Source organism: Meles meles, chromosome 2 (genome assembly GCF_922984935.1).
Source record: "Meles meles chromosome 2, mMelMel3.1 paternal haplotype, whole genome shotgun sequence".
In the NCBI taxonomy this organism is placed as follows: Eukaryota; Metazoa; Chordata; class Mammalia; order Carnivora; family Mustelidae; genus Meles; species Meles meles.
In genome coordinates, this window is record NC_060067.1 from 121,806,247 (window position 1) to 121,825,574 (window position 19,328).

Consider the following 19,328-nt stretch of genomic DNA (forward strand, 5'->3'; position numbering starts at 1 on the left):
AGGTTAACTCTGGATCTTAAGTGGTGTATGAATGGTTTTTGTTTTTGTTTTTTTAAAGATTTATTTGACAGAGAGGGAAAGAGAGAACATAAGTAGGGAGAGCAGAAGAGGGAGAAGCAGACTCCCTGCTGACCAGGGAGCCCGAGGTGGAGCTCAATCCCAGGACCCTAGATCATGACCTGAGCCAATGGAAGACGCTTAACCAACTGAGCCACCCAGGTGCCCCATGAATGTTTCTCTTTCCCCATTTTGTTTGTTCCCTAAATGAAATTTCCAAAAATTATGGTAACAGAATGACAGATTTTCAATACCTCGTAATATACCATTATCAGTCCTGTTATTACTCCACAAGGTATCCATGTGTTTAATAGCTCTATAACTTTTTTTTGTAATGTTCTGCTTATGAATAAAAGCCTTTAATAGAGGTCACAAATTCTAAATCTGGTAGTTTCAAATTAATGAGGTGCTAGGCAGCCAGGAGTTAAAACATAGATGTAGTACCGGTATTAAAATGGATCAGACCACAGGAGTAAAACTGGCATATAGCAGTTCTTTCAGTAATTCAGAACACTGATTAACATTTCAGTTCATGTAAGATAAATTCTAGGGCAAAACTTAATAATGGGTCGGGTGGTAAATACCGATATCATAAAAAATAAAAGTGTACCCCAAAATGCTACATTATCCCAAAACAAGGTATCTTTTTCCATGCCTGCCTGACTTTTTCTCAAACTAGCAAAACTGCCGAAGGGATCTAGCATTTGCTACTGCTTGCAAACTGGGTCATTCTGGTGTAGGAGCAAAGGCTACATGAGATCAGAGCAAAGATTTCCCTCCTCTCCTAAGACAACTCAGGGCTCACAGCCAGCCGCAGGCCAGCAGCAGGTACAATCCACACTGCGGACAGAGGCCAGGCCTGCTTCACTCACCTTTCTTTTTTTGGCCAACTTGCTTGAACTGTCTGCGCCTTTCTTCTCTGACTCCAGCTTCTTCCCTACGGGGGGCTGCTTGTCCTCGGGCTTCCTCGGACGGCCCCCCTTGCCAGGAAGCTGGGGTATCCGAGAAAGAAGGTCTAGGGTTATCTTCACCATCAAGACTGGTGGGGGAGGAGTGTCCCTGAGTGGGGACAGCAGCTTGGAGTCTCTCCCAGGTCCTGGGAGCTTGTCCTTCCTGCGGTCCTCCTGGACGACCACAGCGCGCCGGCAGCCACTAGTCCTGCCGCTGTTGCCACTGCCACCGCTGACATGGGGCGGGCCCTGGCTCTGCGTCAGGGGAACCAGGGCAAAGTGCTCGGGGCTCCTGGTCCCCGCATTCTCCTTCGTGGGCTCTGGGCCCGAGAGTGCCTTTGAGGGGGCCAGCGGCCCGCTCCTGTGCTTCTTCCGCTCGCTGGGGCTGGGCGCCGCAGGCTTGGGCTCTCTGCTGTCTCCGGCACGGGGCCTCCCTTTCGTCTTCACCTTGGGCTTGTCTTTGGAAGGCTGGTCTTTGGAGCCGTACGGAGGGGGTCCTGGCTCACTTTCCACCTGCAGGCCGGCCTGTGGGTCCGCCTGGGCCGAGGCCTTGACAGGCTTCTTGGGTTGTTTGGTTCCAACAGTCTGCCTCTGTGGGGGCTCCTGCTGCGCAGGGGACTTCTGACAGCTTCTCTTGCCGGTGTGGGGGCCTTCAGAGGAGCCCCGAGGGGCTTTGCTGGAGCTTTTGAGGGGAGGATCTTTGGATTCCGTGCGCTCCGGACCGTGACTGGCGGTGGGGCCGCTGCTGTCGCCCCCTCCCTTGCCCTTACTGTCCAGGTGCCGAGACGGGGGCTCTGCGTTCCCCTGCGCGTCTGGGGGTGCTGTGGGCTGGCTGACTTTGGTCAGCCAGTTGTCCAACTGCCATTTGTTTGTTGTCGGAGGCTCAGGCTAAAAACAAAGGACAAGAGAAAAATGTGAACTGACCAAGGATGATAAGCTCTTCTGTGTTAGTCAACCAATTGTACAGGACTCCCCCAGGGAGATGCAGCCATTCCCAAACCTAAGAATTCGGTCCTTTTTATCCTTCTCGTAATTACAGGTCAGAGTCTCTTAATAATTAACTCTTAACACAATCATCCAATCTGTTTGTGCTACAGGAATTTTTGTTGTAGCAGATGCTGACTAATGACAGACCATGAGGTACAGACCACTGACCACTGCTGAGAAATCTTTATAATATTAAGTATTTTGTTTTCATGGTAATTACAGTGCGATTTAGACAGAACTGACATATTTTGGCCTGTGAACAATCAGAAAATAAAGGGAGAAATAAAGAATGAACAGAATCCTTTTATCAAAAGGATTTTCAGAAGGCTAATGAATAAACTAATTCTTAGTGATTACCTACAGGCTTTATTCTGTTTTCTGAGACACTTTCCAACAGAAAATGACCTTCCTCAAGACTTGATTTCATCTCTTCACTTAAAAACATTCAACATTCATACATGACAAGGCTGGCAGTATGTCACGGATTATAGCCTGACTTTCCCATTTTCACCTTGGTAAAAGAACAAGCGAAGTCATGTTAACCAACTAAATTGGTCCCTAACTTCAGTCCCACTTGAATTCTTTAAAAATCAAACATTAAGTCTCTTGTTAGGGACAATCTTATCTGAATAGCATCTGTTTTTCTGAGAAACACAGGGAGGCTCCAGAGCACACAATTAAAGCGGTAAGATTAGACTGGTGATATGTACATCTGATCGGAGGAATAAACAGAGTTCCTGACTTCTGGTATCTTAACTGTTGTTTAAATCTTTGTTGCTGACTGACTACTGATGAAACCCAACATGTCCCTCTAAGTAGATTATTAACAGCAGACCTGAGGACATTTGGACCTCCAAGTTCCACTCTATGTCTTGCACATAGTGGTGGACGTGAGATATTTACTTGAGCATTTCCACGGGCATATTACTTTACCTACACATCTTCCGCCATATGGTAATAAATTCGCATCTAACAGTGTGGGCAATGATTACACCTTTTGAAAGGGCGGTACATCACCGGCATGCTACATGTTTCTAAGACCCATTCATTCTGATGGGTGGTTTGTATGAATGACTGAATCATATACACAGCACACCAGGATGTTAACTGAAAGATATTCCATGCGGGATCTAACTGGTGAGATGATGGATAAGGAGATCACTGCAGTAGGTGGATGGTATTTTACAGGGAGAGAATGCTAACAATTTTCCTGAGTGGAACATCCCAAACAATTCAACTTTGTAAGAACACAACAACCGAGTACAGCGAGACATGCGGATTTATTGTAAATAGCTAGGAAGAAGTTACGTTAAAAAATGATCAGGTAGGTATTTCCTGGGCTTGGTGTGATTACAACAGAAGAGGAACTTTAAGGAACCAGGTATGACCAAACTTGGCCACAAAGAGGGCTGCAGAACTGTTGTTTCTGCCTCCCCCTTACTGCTGCTTAATCTAATAGATCTCCTTCAGTATCAACGCTACACCCAGGCTCTCATCTGAATTTCAGAGCAGGGAGAAGGGAAGAAGGAAAGTGCTCTAATGAACCCCAGGCATTTATTTTGCCACAGGAAATCTAAAACTGTATTCCATATCCTGGAAAGACAGGAGGATGGTGAAGGGTGGAGAAAAAGATTAGCACCCAATACCTACTTGTCAGACAGTATTTCCTGCAAACACTTTAGGGGGTGGTAATCCGGGCGGCTAACGGGGGACAAGGCATTAGGATATATCCCTTGCCGCTCACCTTAGGAACTGAACCCTTCAGACTCTGTCTTGGGAGGGGTGTGGCTCTCTCACCTGGGCTAAGTTCACAGCCCATTGGAATCACTGACATGCTCTACAGGAGAGGATTTATTCATGAACCAAAAAGGAAAGTCATTCCTGGTATAAATAACATCTGCTCTCCCCCCACCCCAAAACAGGGCAGTATAAGATACATTTAGTAGGAATGTCCTACTAAAGGAATGTCCTGATTACAGAAATAAAACACATTTTCTTCCATCGTGGTCCTAAAAATGTCCAGAAGGGAGGCATATGGCCCAAATGCAGGGTAAAATTGAGTCTACGTACCCAGACAAGGAGAAAGGGTAAGGCCAATCCTTACTACAGACCTGCTATGGAGATGGGAAAATGTATAGAATTCTTTTAAGGTCAGATATTTGGATGCTGGGAATGGGAAAAACTTTAACATAAGGAATCAACTGAAACGGATTTCACAATGAATTTTAAGTCTAAGTGCTGGGTAGGATCAAGGTTTGGCCTTTGCTTTCTTGCCCTGCCTTTCCTCGTGCCCCACCGCCAGCCTCCCAGGGCTGGTGCAACCCAAACACTGCACACTGGACGTAAAAAAATACCGGACTGGTTTTCATTAGGCGCCTTCATAAACGTTTGTCTGTCCCTTTACGTCTCCTAACTCCTCAAACTGTCAGAAGTTTGTGTATTAAAAAAAAAAAAAAAAAGAAGTTTGTGTATTTTAGGATGAACTGTAATGCTGAATAAAAAGTTTTAAGATATTTGCAAATATGCCCTCTTTATTTTTATTTTACTTTTAGTAAAAACATCATCATTATGAGTGAGTGGGAGTCCTAAAATGAAAGGAAAAGAAAAGAGAGAAGTGTGAGAGAGGCCTGCTGTCACAGTAAAAAAAGACCTCAGAGTTAGATGGCCATGGGCCTGAATCTTGGTGTTGCTACCTTTTCACAGGTCAAAAGACAGCTCCCAATCTCACAGGGTGGACAGAGAGCTAAATCAAAAAATTCAAGAAAAAGTACCAAGTGTCTAGGAGGCAAATCAACAAAGGTTTACTATAAAAACAAACAAACAAACAAACAAACAAAAAAACTGGTCAATGAACAGATTAGAAAACTAAGGAGATCCTCCTTGAATAACTAAGAATAAAAGCATTTTTTCTGAACCAAAGCAATAAAAAGACCAACGGCTTTTCCGTCCTACATATTCTGAAAAGCTGAGATTTATATTTTGATTCACATTATAAAGCAGACACTGAAAGTGGCTTTCCCCCAAGTTCGCCGTCAGCCCATTGACAGACATAGGACATTTGAGATCTCGTAAGATCACTGAACTACTTTGTCAAATGAACTTAAAATGGAGCCATAAAAAGCAAAATTTTCAGTGTTAAAAACAGATTTTTAAAAGGGTGAGAAAGTTTAAACTAGTAACTGTGGCCTATTGTGGAATTCATGTTACTCTCATACAGATTTACAAAAAGGCAGGTAGGTAGTCCTTTTCAAGGGGGAGAAGGTAGTTAAATACACTGGAAAAAATCAAAGACCCAGACAAAGTATTTCTGGTGAAGTCAAGTGTCAGGATATGACATACAAACTGTGCCCCAAATCTAGACAGATTTGCTCATCAACACAAAGGTATAAATAGGAGCCTATTTGGTAAGGTGCTTTAAAAAAAAAAAGTAGGGTGGGAACATTTATTTTTCAACTAAGAGTCTCTAAATCTACTCCAGTAACCTTCTGAGCAATAAGATACAATGGTTTCAAAAAACGATACAATGGTTTCATTAATACAAACACCAGATTAAATTTTTCTTTCAAGTTTCAATTATTCAGCCAAATCTGTACCATTTCCATTTTATTTGAACTAAATTTTATTACTTAATCTAATTCTCTTCCTTATCAACCAAACAAGCATGCAGATTTTTCTAATTGAATAAGGTGAGACATAAAGCAAAGATCTTATAAACGAGGAACAATCACACAATTGGTCAGCAAAGCCTAATCAATATCTTTTCCCCTGAGGCATAGAAAAATGATTTCAACGGTAATTAGTATCACGCAAGGAAACATTCCCCAGAAATATACAGTGTAGTGTCCAAAATCTGAAAGGCATTTCAAGTGCAGTTAATGCTGATTCATGTTTATTCACGCCAGAAAATATTTATTGAGCACTTACTCTGTGTCAGACATAAATTCATATCTAACAAAAAAATGACACTCTGTTATTTTTCCAGCCTCCCTTGCCCTCAGCCCCGGCTGTTAAGCTCACTACGTGTTCTCCAGATGCATTCAGTTAATGTTCTAATGGAACTGCCTTGATTGCTACATGGCAGAGACAAACACGGGGAACTTTTAATGCTTTCTTAATCAGAAAGGCTCTTTCCCAGGATTCCCATCTAAAATATGCAGAGTAATTTTCTCTACACAAGCTGGTCTAGCTCACCAAGAATGTCTCTCTTCCCTTTTCATGCTGGAAGACTACTGGAAGTAGTCTTCCCCAGCATAATTTTTACATGGCTACTCCAAGTTTTGAGGGCATCTGGCAGCCCAGATTGTTATTAAACTTCTTGTGCTCAACGATCCATAAAAAAATAGAATAGTATAAATCCTCCAGATAAACTTAGTGCTCGCGATTTGCCGTCTCATCGGTTTATCTTACAGTATCTCCCAAGGGTGGGTGGCAGGCAAACACAATTATCCCTGTTTCACATGGAGCAAAAAGAGAGCAAGAAACAGCCCCGGCAAAACCACTTGGCCATCCAATTAATGCATGGCTTTTAGTGATTCAAAAATAGAACCTCTGATGACTTATTCTAGTTCACGTTCCTGCCGTCTGCTAAACTGGGCTGCCTCCTTTTGATTTCCTTAATTCATGCATTCCTGAAACTTCAAAAAGAATTTTCATTAAAACAGCAGCCTACTAAAAAATGAGTTCTTTTTCAATAGAAGGGAAAAGAAAATGGTGTGCAAACATTCTTAGTGAGTTGCTCTTCCCCACAACGCTAGCAACAACAGAGAAGAACTTATCATTTTAAACAGGAGAGAGAAGACTGCTCTCCCAAATCTCTCGTGCCGAACGTCTGGTAAGAAGTCAACGGAAACGGCGGACTCTACACAACACGGGAGTCGGAAACAGCCGCCCCAGGGGGCAGCACCACTCAGCCCAGGGTCAGCACTGGCCCACAGCCGACTCTAGCCCTGAAAGACAGGACGCCGCCATCTTAGATGGCCTCTCTGCCTTCTGGAGGGGACACGGTACCTCAGGAGCCGGAGTTTCTAGGGGCTCATTCTCTTCGCTGTCACTTGAGCTGCTCTCGCTCTCCGAGTCCGAGGAGCTGTCTGAGTCACTGGTGCTCTCTGACTCGGCACTGCTGGAATGTGCTGAGGCCGCTGCTGCTGGAAGCGACTGCGGGGCACTGCGAAGCAACCCAGACAGAGAGTCTGAAGACACCTCACAAGGTGCATGTTTTCCCTCTCTACTTATTTCCCCTCTTGGCCACTTTGTTGCTACTCAAAGGGCCTCAGTATTACCTAATATTAGTAAATCAACCATACCATCCAGTTCAGAGAAAGGCCCAGAGGGGCTCAAAAACCAGTGAAAAATCCTTCAAATATCTCACCAAAGAATTACTTAAAAGAGAAGCCTGTGGAATTTTGCTCCTGAAGAACATTTTGAGCCACACAAAATCTACATTCGATGGTAGTGCTTTCTATGAGAATTTGGTAAACCACAGCATGGACAGGCCACCTATTTTTCTAAGTAAACTTTTGTTGGAACATGTCCACTCCCATTATTTTACATATTCTCTACGTCTGCCTTTATACCCTGGAAGCAGAGTTGAAGAGTTTCCAGCCAGGCTAGATGGCCCACAAAGCCTAAAATACTTACTTTCTGACCCTTTAAGTTTACTTTAAATGGGTATATATTAGCCCAAAGAAGTTAATTTATCAAAGAACCGAAACATTAAAATCTCCCTCTATTCTCTATATGAAAACTAACCAAATGATAACCAAAGAATATTGAATATACTGAATATAAATGGGTGTTCCTCTAGAAAGTGACCTCAAAGGTAATCCAGTCACACTCTTGAGTAGGATGATAAAAGAGGCCTTTCTTTACAACTGGCTTAGCATCACCCCCAAATACCATCCAAAGTAGAGATTAACTACTCCAGTTTTAAGAATAGGGCAATCAGGGCATGTGGGTGGCTCAGATGGTTAAGTGTCTGCCTTTGGCTCAGGTCATGATTCCTAGCTCCTGGGATCGAGTCCTATGTCTGGCTCCCAGCTCAGCGAGGAGTCTACTTCTCCCTCTCCCTCCTGCTTGTGCTCACTCTCTGTCTCAAATGAATAAATAAAATCTCAAAAAAAAAAAAAAAAAAAAAAAAAGGAAGAAGAAGGCGGCAATAATTCTAGTCAGTGAGAAGACACACAATGATCGCACTCCTGGAGACACACACAGAATTTCACAGCCCATCTTAAAAACTTGCCCAGGATGGAATCAGCCCCAGCAATAAATCAGTAACTAAAATCTTGAAAGCCTCCACATCTACCTAAAATATGAAATAACTTACTAAATAAAATTGTTTATTAAAATAAGTAGAACAAAAAATATTAGATAAAAGTCACTAGTTGAAGTAATTTTAAAATACACACACACGATGCTATGATGTAATTTCCTCATATAAAAACGCTACATCGAGCTTGTGATCCCTTTCACACTGGTAGCTTAAGTCAGTGATGACTGGAATGAGATGCACTCTCAATGTTATCCTACTTCTAATTTATGGCCACCTTTCCTTTTTTCTTTTCTGCCACTTTCAAGTTAGGCTGTTTTGTCATAATTTACAGGACCTTAAAAGCCACCAGAAATTACTGAACAGAATATAAGTAAATGAGCAGAGCTTATGAATATATGATCTTCCTCCACATGAACTATCACATCGCCTGTTCGACAGGAAGAGTTTATTGTTGTGCTTGTCTCAGAATCATGACCTCATCTCACAAAGTACAACAGCTACTGCAGTTTAACTCTTTGTCCATGGAAGGCAGGTAATGGAATAGTAAATCACTAAATTCAGTACCAGAGGAAAATATTATAAAGGTAGTTCAGATAAACTCCCATTTCCAAAAATTAAAGCATCTTATTTTCTGAAATATGGCTGCTGTATATAAAGTGAAAAGAGTGCCATTTTTCATCACACTAACATGCATTCTAGCTCATTTTTAAAAGCAGCTGAGGGGCACCAAATGGGCTCCATCGGTAGAGCATGGAACTCCTGATCTCGGGGTTGTGGGTTCAAGCCCCATGTTTGGGCATAGAGATTACTTAAAATCTATTTATAAAATGAAGTAAAATAAAATGAAAGTAGCTGAAACAATTAGAAATTCATGACTGAGAAAACAGGCACTATAGAAAACAATTTACAAAAATGATTCAGCTTTACAATTTTTGAAAAGAGCAAATAAATCTTCCATAAAAACTTTCATAAAAACATTGGGCTCTTTAGCATAACTTTTAAAATACTGGTTATATAATACTGATGAAAGTGATTTCAGCTTATTTTTAAACTCTCAAAAAAATTATTTTAATTAAAGATTTTATTTGTTTGACCGAGAGAGGGAGTACACACACAAAGAGAGGGGGAGTACCAGAGGGAGAGGGAGAAGCAGACTCCCTGCTGAGTAGGGAGCTAATGTGAGGCTGACATGGGCTCTGTCCCAGGACCCTGGAATCATGACCTGAGTTGAAGGCAGACGCTTAATCGACAGAGCCACCCAGGTGCCCCCCAAATTTTATTTATTTTTAAAGATTTTATTTATTTACTTGAGAGAGTGAGAGAGAAGAGCACAAGCAATCGGAGAGGCAGACCTCCACTGAGCAGGGAGCCCGACGCAGGACTTGACCCCAGGATCCCAAGATCCTGACCTGAGCTGAAGGCAGACACTCAACCAACTGAGTCACCCAGGCGCCCCATAAACGCTCAAACATTTTAAACCTCTAAACTGATGTTTTAGGTGTGTACAGGGACTTTCTCTTTTCTAGCATTAATGAGCTCTCCAGGCTGATTGGAGCTTCCAAAAAATTTAGAGCTTACAAAAAATTAAATAGGTACTTTCTTCTGTGATCCTTCATGTCCTTCCCCAGGATGAAGCTATGAAAGCACTAAATAGGGCTGTATTTCCTTCATTTGGTAGAAAAGGCAAACATTTTGCTCGCACACACAACACGATACCTTGGAGGTGCAGATGCAGGAGGCGGCTTCTCTGGGCTCTAGGAATTCACAACAAGGGGAAGGAGGACCAGGAAAAGAACAAACAACAGGTTAGGATACGCAGCTCAGAAATAACAGATTTAAAAGGATTCCTGGTATGTTGGGGTGTACAAAACTTACTTGTTCGTTGTCACTGTCCTCACTGTCACTGAGCTGAAGGTCATCTTCAAGCATGCTGAAATGGGCAGGGACAGAGACATTGTGGGATTTAAAATATTTCTAATAACTTGTTTCAGCATACAAAAGAAAATATGCTTAATGATTAAAAAAGAGGGATAGGATAGGTCTAATTTTAATTTATTCATCAAATGATTCATTTTCCTAGAAATGCAAGTTTTACTACTAGAACACAGAAACATGTTTAGTCCATGCTCCTTACCACCTCAAGACTGACTCTCTGACACGTTCTGAGCATTAAAAAGCAGAACTACCACAAGACTGGATCTGTGGCCAGCCTTGAGACTCAAGTCCCCAGGCCTACAAACACAAAACAGACAATAACAAGAAAGAGAAAAACACATGCACAACACACTCCACTTTCTTCTATAGTCTCTGACTGGAGTAAGTGATTAACCATTAATAAGCTAACAGTAGGTAAGTATTTGTGAAGTGTTGCGAACGGTGTCAGGGCACTTTTAGAAGTGCTCTACGTGAACTCCATATACAGTAAGACACAGGAAGCTATCGAGGCCACAGTCACCAAACCATGCAGGTACCTTCCATTTCTGTCCAGAGGACATTATTAATATTGTGCTTTATTCTTCACTGCCCCCCCCCACATACAAATTCTCACACACAAAGTCTGCTTAAACACTAATTATTTGAAAGAGTAGTAATACAAATAATCTTGTATTTGTATTGTCTAGACAGTATGTTTAACCTTACTGCTAGCACTCTGGTGAAAATAAAACCTCAGTTCATTTCTTCAAAGTTATCATAATTCTTACATCTACGCATTCCGGCTTATGAGCAACCTAAATGTTAAAAGCAAACATGACACTTCAATTTTTAAAAAAGCCATTTTCCAATCTGCACATGTTCACTGAAATCTTAGCCCTTCCCCGTTTCCTCCCACTTACCATCTTCCATGGGGATGCCTATGTATCAAAAGAATGAATTAGCTGTTAAATGCTTGCTCCCACTTCCCCCCAAATTGATGAGCATGACTATTTGAGGAGATATTATTAGTGTAAGTGAAAACAAAGCCAATCTGCTTAAGTATTATTAATGCTCCAAAAAGCAAAATTATGTTGGAGGTTTTAATTCTTTAGTATTTCTAAAAACACCTCTTCAACCAATAATCTGACCAAGGATTTTTACTACAAACCCATTAACCTGCCACTGAAGTAAGCAAGCATGATTATTTTGGGAATCCTTTGTAAAATCATTGTTTTTTCTAATGAAAATAAATGCTAAAACTTGGCTCTTTCATAATGACCACCTACATGCAGTGCTGTAATTCTGCAAAGGTACTATTTTCACCAACAAATGTACTAAAACTATCCTGTAATCAAGTTTCTAAAAAATATGAAAACTGCTAGCTACTTATAAAAGTAGAGGCTGCTTGATATGTACCTAATGAGAGCTCCCTTCTTATTTTAGCAAGGCTAGAAAACACAACCTTCAGATGCAGGCTTGGCAGCAGATATCATAATCATGATGGTATACAAGAAAAAGTCACACAACAGTGTTACTTGCCAAGTCGTGGCTTGGCTGGGCATACCTAAGCTAAAGATAAAAGATGGATCTTTGAATAAATGTAAGGTATAATACAACCAGAAACAAAACAAAACAAAACCCGACAGTGTATCCGATATTAACCACCACCAACAAAACCACAATAAGTGGACCTCTTGGTTTCTGAGTCACTCAGTTTTGCATAAAATTGATTTGCTTTAATTTCCTGAAACATCAATAATCAGGTAACCAATCACAATTCCTCTTATAAGCAGGGGGTTAAATATTCTAAGTTGTCTGCCTGGCTTCCACAAATACATTCTGCTAACGCATTAAGCTAGAAAGCATATGTTCTGACTTTTTGCTCTACTTGCTCTTAGGGAATAAAAGGGACTGTAAAAATGTTGTCCCAGATTCTAAGAATTTCCCCTTTAGAGTCTTACGTAGACAATAACAAAATAAGTCTGCAGGTATGACACCTACAGAGACGAGGCACAGTGATCTCAAGGAAGAATGCTCCAGATATCACCAAAGAAACACTCAGAGAGCAATGATAAACCAATAGGGTCAAACAAAATCGACCACTTATGTAGGATATACGTGACAATTCATTTAATCAAAATTCATGGTCCAATTTATTTGATACAAAAATCAGCTGTTGTTGTTAAGAGTGCGCTCCAACAGGCCCAATGTGGGGCTTGAACTCACGACCCCAAGATCTAGAGTCGCATGCTCTATCAGTTGAGACAGCCAGGCACCCCAAGGCAAAAATCAACAAAGTGAATTGTCCGTGTCTGCCACCCCTGCTAGGAGCAACCAGGGAATCTTCCAGAAACCAGAGTTTATTGTGTCACCAGATCGGCAGCTCAACGTAAACCGGCATGCTATTAGTGGGGCTAAGAAAGATACTTCTAAAAGCTTTTTATAGCAAACCTGTACTGAATCTACAGTAAGAAAAAGTAAGAAAAAATTTATTTAAAAACCATATCTAAGTTTTACTAATACAGAAAATTATGAATGCCATTGTGATTTTTTAAAAAAAATCCATTTAGTTGGGGGAAATCTAACCTGATGAAAGATAAAAGTTTTATTTTTAGAGATAAGGACAAAAATTTAAAGGAAACAGCTGCTAAAATCGCCAACTTGTCCCACCAACAGATCTGAGGCCAAACACATAACTCTATCAAACCTTCCATGGTACATGTAGGAGAACTGGTCCTTAATGTGAAAAATGGGAAAACTAATTACAGCACATCTGGGTGACTTGCTCTGCACCCACTAGATGGGAATCAAACCTCTTAGACCCTGTCTCACTCCTACCAGTTAGATCTAGGTCAAGAGAGCGTAAGGCCCAAGGGACATCCTCAACTAGAAGCTTTTCTGGGACAGGACCAAGTCATTTTCACCTTCACATCTTCTATATCCAGGACTTAGCAGGTAACCCTAAAAGGCCGGCTGAATGAGTTGCACCCCGCCTGCTGAAGAGGTAACAGTACCAGAGAGCTGTGCCCACCGTGTCATCAGACGTCTCCAGACACTGCCTTTACTTACGGCCCTGCAGGCTGCCCCTGATCATCCCCTCACGTTCTGAGGGCAAGGAAACGGCTCAGAATGGCCGCGGAGCCCTGGCGAGCCTGAAGCTGGTACGCCCCAGATCTGGAATGCAAAAGCCGTCTCACACGATCACCTTGCTCCAGCCCATAGAGGGCGTAATGCCTAGAAAACCTACCTGACAGGACAGAACCTAAAGCTCCAGACTCCCTGGACAGAGAAAGACTTTGATTTAGAGGAAAACAATAATTATCCTGTTGGAATAAAACGGATACACTCTTTTTTCCTTGTGAAAATAGATGAATTATAAACCTTCTATACTTTTAAAATTGGTTAAATGACTAATCTCACTTCCAAACACCAAGACAAAAGCAGCTATTTCAAAGCATATGCCGCCATACGGCCTACCTTGGCACTGTTCAAAAGAAGCCGAACACTCAGGTACAGCAACTCTTTGAACTAACACGTAGACTTAACCACATTTTACATTACTGGTGAGGTACAGTTTTTACTTAAAGGTTACAAACAGTCCTCAAACCCCTTTGTACAAATACATTCTTCAGGCAGCTGCTCTGCAAAGCTCAGAGGGCCACGGACACGTTCCGGCAGGCAGGCTTTGGTGACTCAGAGCCGGATTGTTACTGTGTGAAGACACACAAGACAAGCCTTTATTCCTTTTCCATTCCCCAGTTCTGGGCTTGCCAAAGACTTCACTGCCAATAGTCTGTAACATCTCAATTCAAACCCCAAAACTACTTAAATAAGCTGATTTTCTGGATCAACGTTTCCCCCAATTCGGCCATATATTTTATTTGGGAAAGAGCAAGTGAAGGCAAGATCACACTAATTAATAAGTCACACCCCTGGTATTAGATGTGTATAAGATGGCAAGTAATACTTTTCAGAAACCACTAATGGAACATGTGAGAAGGTGTGAACTTGAATAATCTCACAAACTGAAAACTGACTTGAGGATAGAACAGGCAACAGAGGGCAGAGAAAGAGAAAGAGGCTGGGCTCCAAAGCAGATGTACGTAATTCCCCAAACCTAAAATTCAATCAGGTTGTGATTTCCTTTTTTTGATTAAGCGTGGAAATAAGGACTGCAAATGTTTTGCAGGAGCCGGTGGAAGGCAACAAATTATGAAGAAGGCTCCACATATAGTAAATGAAAAATTGGAAAAGCAAAGCTCAAGGAGTTGCATATGAGGGGAACTGTCCAAATGGGGACAGTGGCTGGCATTATTTAAATTCACGGAGGGATGGTCTATGGGAGATGATGAACAAACAAGACAGGGGAAAGGGGCAACACACAGAGTAATCAAGGTTTCAGTCAATAAAGTAAAAACTGTCACAGGTGTAAAGGGTCTATTTAAAATCCATGGATGGGGGTGCCTGGGTGGCTCAGTGGGTTGGGCCTCTGCCTTCGTCTCAGGTCATGATCTCAGGGTCCTGGGATCGAGCCCCACATCGGGCTCTCAGCAGGGAGTCTGCCTCCCCCTACCCCCTCTGCCTGCCTCTCTGCCTGCTTGTGATCTCTATCTGTCAAATAAATAAATAAAATCTTTTTAAAAAATAAAATAAAATAAAATCCATGGATGAAGATTATCTGAGGTCACATAAGGACATGAGAAAAATTACAAGAATATAAATGAGGAGAAATCTGAAGTTAGTAAGTAAGATTAAATCAGTAAGTATGACAGGGGTGCCTGCCTCAGTTGGTAGAGCATGCAACTCTTTTTTTTTTTTTTTAAATATTTTACTTCTTTATTTGACAGAGAGAGAGATCACAAGTAGGCAGAGGCAGGCAGAGAGAGAGGGGGGAAGCAGGCTCCCTGCTGAGCAGAGAGCCTGATGCGGGGCTTGATCCCAGGACCCTGAGATCATGACCAGAGCCGAAGGCAGAGGTTTTAACCCTCTGAGCCACCCAGGCGCCCCGAGCATGCAACTCTTGATCTCGGGGTTGCGAGTTCAGGCCCCATGTTAAGTGGAGAGATTACTTAAAAAAATAAGTATGACACAGGTGCCTGGATGGCTCAGTGGGTTTGGCCTCTGCCTTCGGCTCAGGTCATGATCTCAGGGTCCTGAGATCAAGCCCCGCATAGGGCTTCCTGCTCAGTGGGGAGCATGCTTCCTCCTCTCTCTCTCTGCCTCTCTGCCTACTTGTGGTCTGTCAATAAATAAATAAATAAACAAACAAATAAATAGTAAATATGACAAATAAGATATTAGTGCAAGAATGACATACTGGACAACCAGGAAAAACCTAGAAAAATTATTGCTAGAAATCTCATGTATTTAGTATTGTTTATATATGTATTTAATGAATTATCTGTGTGATAGTCTTCTTTTTACATTTATTCTCAGTACTTACTACATGCCAGGTCCTGCTCTAGATTCGATGGATATAACTCTGTAAACAGACAAAATCCCTGCCTTGTGGCACCTACAGTCTAAGAGATAAACAACAAAATATATACTTTCCCAGTGAAAAGGGAAATAAACAACTAAAATATTTTTTTCCCAATGGGTAAAAAGCCTATAGAGGGGAATAAAAGAGTAAAGATGGGTGTGGGTATTGCTTTTCTACATGCGGCAGTTAAGGAAGTGTACGCTGGTAAGGGGATGGCATCCACTGCAGGAATAGAAGGTAGAGTGACTAAGGCACAGAAAACAGCAAGGAGGGGCACCTGGGTGGCTTAGTCAGTGAGGCATCTGTCTTTAGCTCAGGTCATGATCCCAGGGTCCTGGGATGGAGCCCCACATCAGCCTCCCTGCTCGGTGGGGAGCCTGCTTCTCCCTCTCTGTTTGTACCACTCCCCACCCCCCGTTTGCGTTCTCTCTCTCTCTCTCAAATAAATAAAATCAATAAAAAGAAAGGAGGAGGAAAGAAAGAAGAAAGGAAAGAGGAAAAAAAGGAGAGGGGAAAGGAGAGTGGGAAGGAAAGGGAAAAGGAAAAAGCAAAGGAAAGAGAAAAGAAAAAGCGAAGAAGGAAAAGGAAAGGAAAGAAAAGAAAAAGCAAGGAGGCCAATGTGGCCACAGTGGAAAGTATACCAGAATATGGGGGAAGAGGGATGGTAAGCGGGGTAAACTGGTAAGTTTCTGGCAGGCTTTGGCGGTCCTTGCAGGGCAGGACAAAACACACATTCTTATGGAAACAGACCACATCTTGTGGATTTACTAGCCCAGCATCCCACAGTGGGTGGAATGCACAAACTGCCTTCAGGGCTAACAGATTGTTGGCGAATTAAAACATATCTTATTCGGGGGCGCCTGGGTGGCTCAGTGGGTTAAAGCCTTGGCCTTCAGCTCAGGTTGTGATCCCGTGGTCCTGAGATCCTGAGATGGAGCCCTGAGTCAGGCTCTCTGCTCAGCGGGGAACCTGCTTCCCCCTCTCTCTCTGCCTGCCTCTCTCCCTACTTGAGATCTCTATCTGTCAAATAAATAAAATCTTTAAAAAAAAAAACAACCATATTCAATCTTTCAGTCCATTTTAAATTAGTCTACAGTCACTTACTACAGGAAATTAGCAGTTACGATCAAATGTGAGACTTAAATGGACCTCCACAGGCTCCTTCGAAACCATGCTTTGCAAAGGAACTACTTCAAAGTTGTCACTGCCTGTAAGAATTACGACTCCCTGTTTTCAAATGGCCTCAGAGACTGCTGCAAGATCTATCAAGCCCCTTCAGATGTGGCGGAAGTTCTCTGCCTCCCTCTCTCATCACTCAGACTCCAGATCTCATGTCACCTCCTCTGGGAGACCCTTCCTGACCTCCCTCCCAGAAGTATCGCCACCGCCCAAAAGAACCGCTCCCCAAGCCTGCACTATCACAGCACCTAGTCTGTACGACATGCCACCACATTAAGTTACAAGACACAGAAGACAAGAATTCTGTCTCAGTGGCCACTGCTTCCAAGTACCTAGAGCAGCACCGGGCACACCGCATGTGTTCACTAATTATGCCCCGAACGGAGGAGTGGAAGCAATTTTTGGAAAGATCTCCAAGTCACCTGGAACCGAGTCCAGAGAACAATATTGTAAGTATTCCCAGCTACTAGCAACTGAAAGAAAAAGCATTAAGACCTAGATTGATTTTTTAACACCACAGTAGGCATGATCCCAAAATAAACATTTTTTCGCCCTGACATTCCAAGTGCATGAGACCATCTCTCTGGCACTCTGCCACTCACATAGTTTCACTGCACGTCCAAGAGCCTTCACGCTGACACTAGATCAGACTGACCCGGGAGCACTAACCGATGGGACACACTAAGTCTGAAACCAGGGCTGCACTTTACAAACTAACTGGGACACAGGAGTGATTCCTTCCCCCCCCCCCCCCCCCCGGGGAAGCTCCGGGATCCATCCCAGCACAACCAGAGCGCCCTCCTTCTCTCCGGAGCCCCGCCACCACTTTCCTCGGTCATGCTTCCCTTTCCTCTTCACCTCCATGGCCCCGGCCTTCCTCCCCCCTCCTTCGGTCTCCCAGGATCGTAACAAATACTCTTTTCCAGGTGATTTTATATATGGCAAATGAACGGTTCTGTAAAGAAAGCACTACCTATGTCGGAAGACAGAAGCCGGGCTGTCACACACTTGCAGGCACCTCTGAGTCCAGGCCCTGAACTCAGAAGGAGGGCGGCCCGGCTCTCTGAGGAGCAAAACCGGCACAGAAAATGGCCCAAGACCCTACCAACTCCCCGTGCCTGAAAGCTGACAGAAATGGGTGTGAGATGGTGTGACATTGGCCTGCAAGGTCCGAAGCTGCTTCCTGGGTCCCACTCCCATCCAGTGGCCTTTCCTCCTCTCCCACAGGCTCAAGGACAAGATGCTGCCTTCCCTCCATGCTGCCGCCTCCACACACTGCTCCGTGGGGAACCCCACCTTCTCTTTCTCCAGCCAAGGGGGACGCAAGCTCTTCAATCCCTCCTTCCTTGCTGCCCCAAAAGACACTGACAAGCGCCTTTTACCGTCTAAAGGGCTTTACTACCAATCATTACAGGGAGCACAAGGTGTAAAACCTTGGGGGAAGTTCTAGCTTCCTCAGAACCACTACAACTGCGGTCCCTCTTGCTACAGTTTCTGTTCTCCACCAGCCAGCAAATGGTTTAACAAAGCTCCTCCTTATCCCAGAATTCAGGAGCCAGTAACATTTAAAAAGGAAGGAAGAAAGAGAGGGAAAAGGGAAAGAAAAGGCACACAGGGTTAAAAACTTGTTTGTTCTTTCCTGGTAAAGGACAATAAAAACAAGCAAAAATCTCACCATGTGCCAGTACCACAAATGAAATATGTTTTATTCCATGCACCAAAAAGTCCATCCTTCAAACTGTAATAAATTAATCTTTATAAAAAACATCTCGCCATATTGTTCTCTTCTTCTTATTTTGCAATAGAGAAGTGAAACAGGACGTCGAGGAGCTGGTGCTTGGGAGCAGTGATTTAACCGGGTCCCACATTCAGTCATGGTGAAAAGATAAAACACCCTCTCTGCCTCGAGGACACAGTTTTCCAAAATATCCAGCCCCCAGCAATGAGCCCATCAGAGATACATGGAACCAGTGGCACCCAGAGCCAAGCTGGAGTTCTACCCTGACATCCTGGGAGGCTGGCAGCTCCCGGTTAGCAACCAATTAGATACTGAAGGAGTATCACTTTGTTCTCACAAACCTTTTGCAGTCGTATGAAAAGAAGTTTTACTTCAATACCATCAAGAAATGACAATGTGGGTTCAATCGCTGACTTAAAAACCTTTATTATGCACTTTAAACTGTTCTAAAAACCCCAAATGTATCTAGACTTACTTGGCCTTAATAAAGAACAGCTGGGTAACAGGACTCGTTCTTTATTACTTAGAACTAGGCCAAAAAAGTGGCCAAAAAAAAAAAAAAATCTCAAATTGTACACAACCCCTAAAATTTGTTTTCCACAGCAAAAGCTATTTAAGACTGAAATTTACAACGCTAAGACCTTCTGTTTTCCACAGTTAATATGTAAAGAATGGCTCAAATGCCTTTCTTTTGAGAAAACCCCTTAGGAAACTCTCTTGTGGTGCCTGACCCTTCAGCAGAAGAACTTAATC

The 19,328-nt window shown here is 42.8% G+C and overlaps 1 protein-coding gene across 5 annotated transcripts in view; it reads right to left on the reverse strand.

Annotated features, from left to right (window-relative positions):
- The window catches only part of AFF1 (AF4/FMR2 family member 1), a 203,663-nt gene that overhangs the window by 21,255 nt on the left and 163,080 nt on the right, over nucleotides 1–19,328 (reverse strand). For all 5 annotated transcript variants that reach the window (XM_045989772.1, XM_045989745.1, XM_045989764.1 and 2 more), the window contains 4 exons: nucleotides 10,138–10,192; nucleotides 9,979–10,016; nucleotides 7,002–7,158; nucleotides 930–1,895 (listed from right to left, as the gene is read on the reverse strand). In XM_045989772.1, the coding sequence (XP_045845728.1) occupies nucleotides 930–1,895; nucleotides 7,002–7,158; nucleotides 9,979–10,016; nucleotides 10,138–10,192 (1,216 nt within the window). The remainder of the gene's footprint in view (nucleotides 1–929; nucleotides 1,896–7,001; nucleotides 7,159–9,978; nucleotides 10,017–10,137; nucleotides 10,193–19,328) is intronic.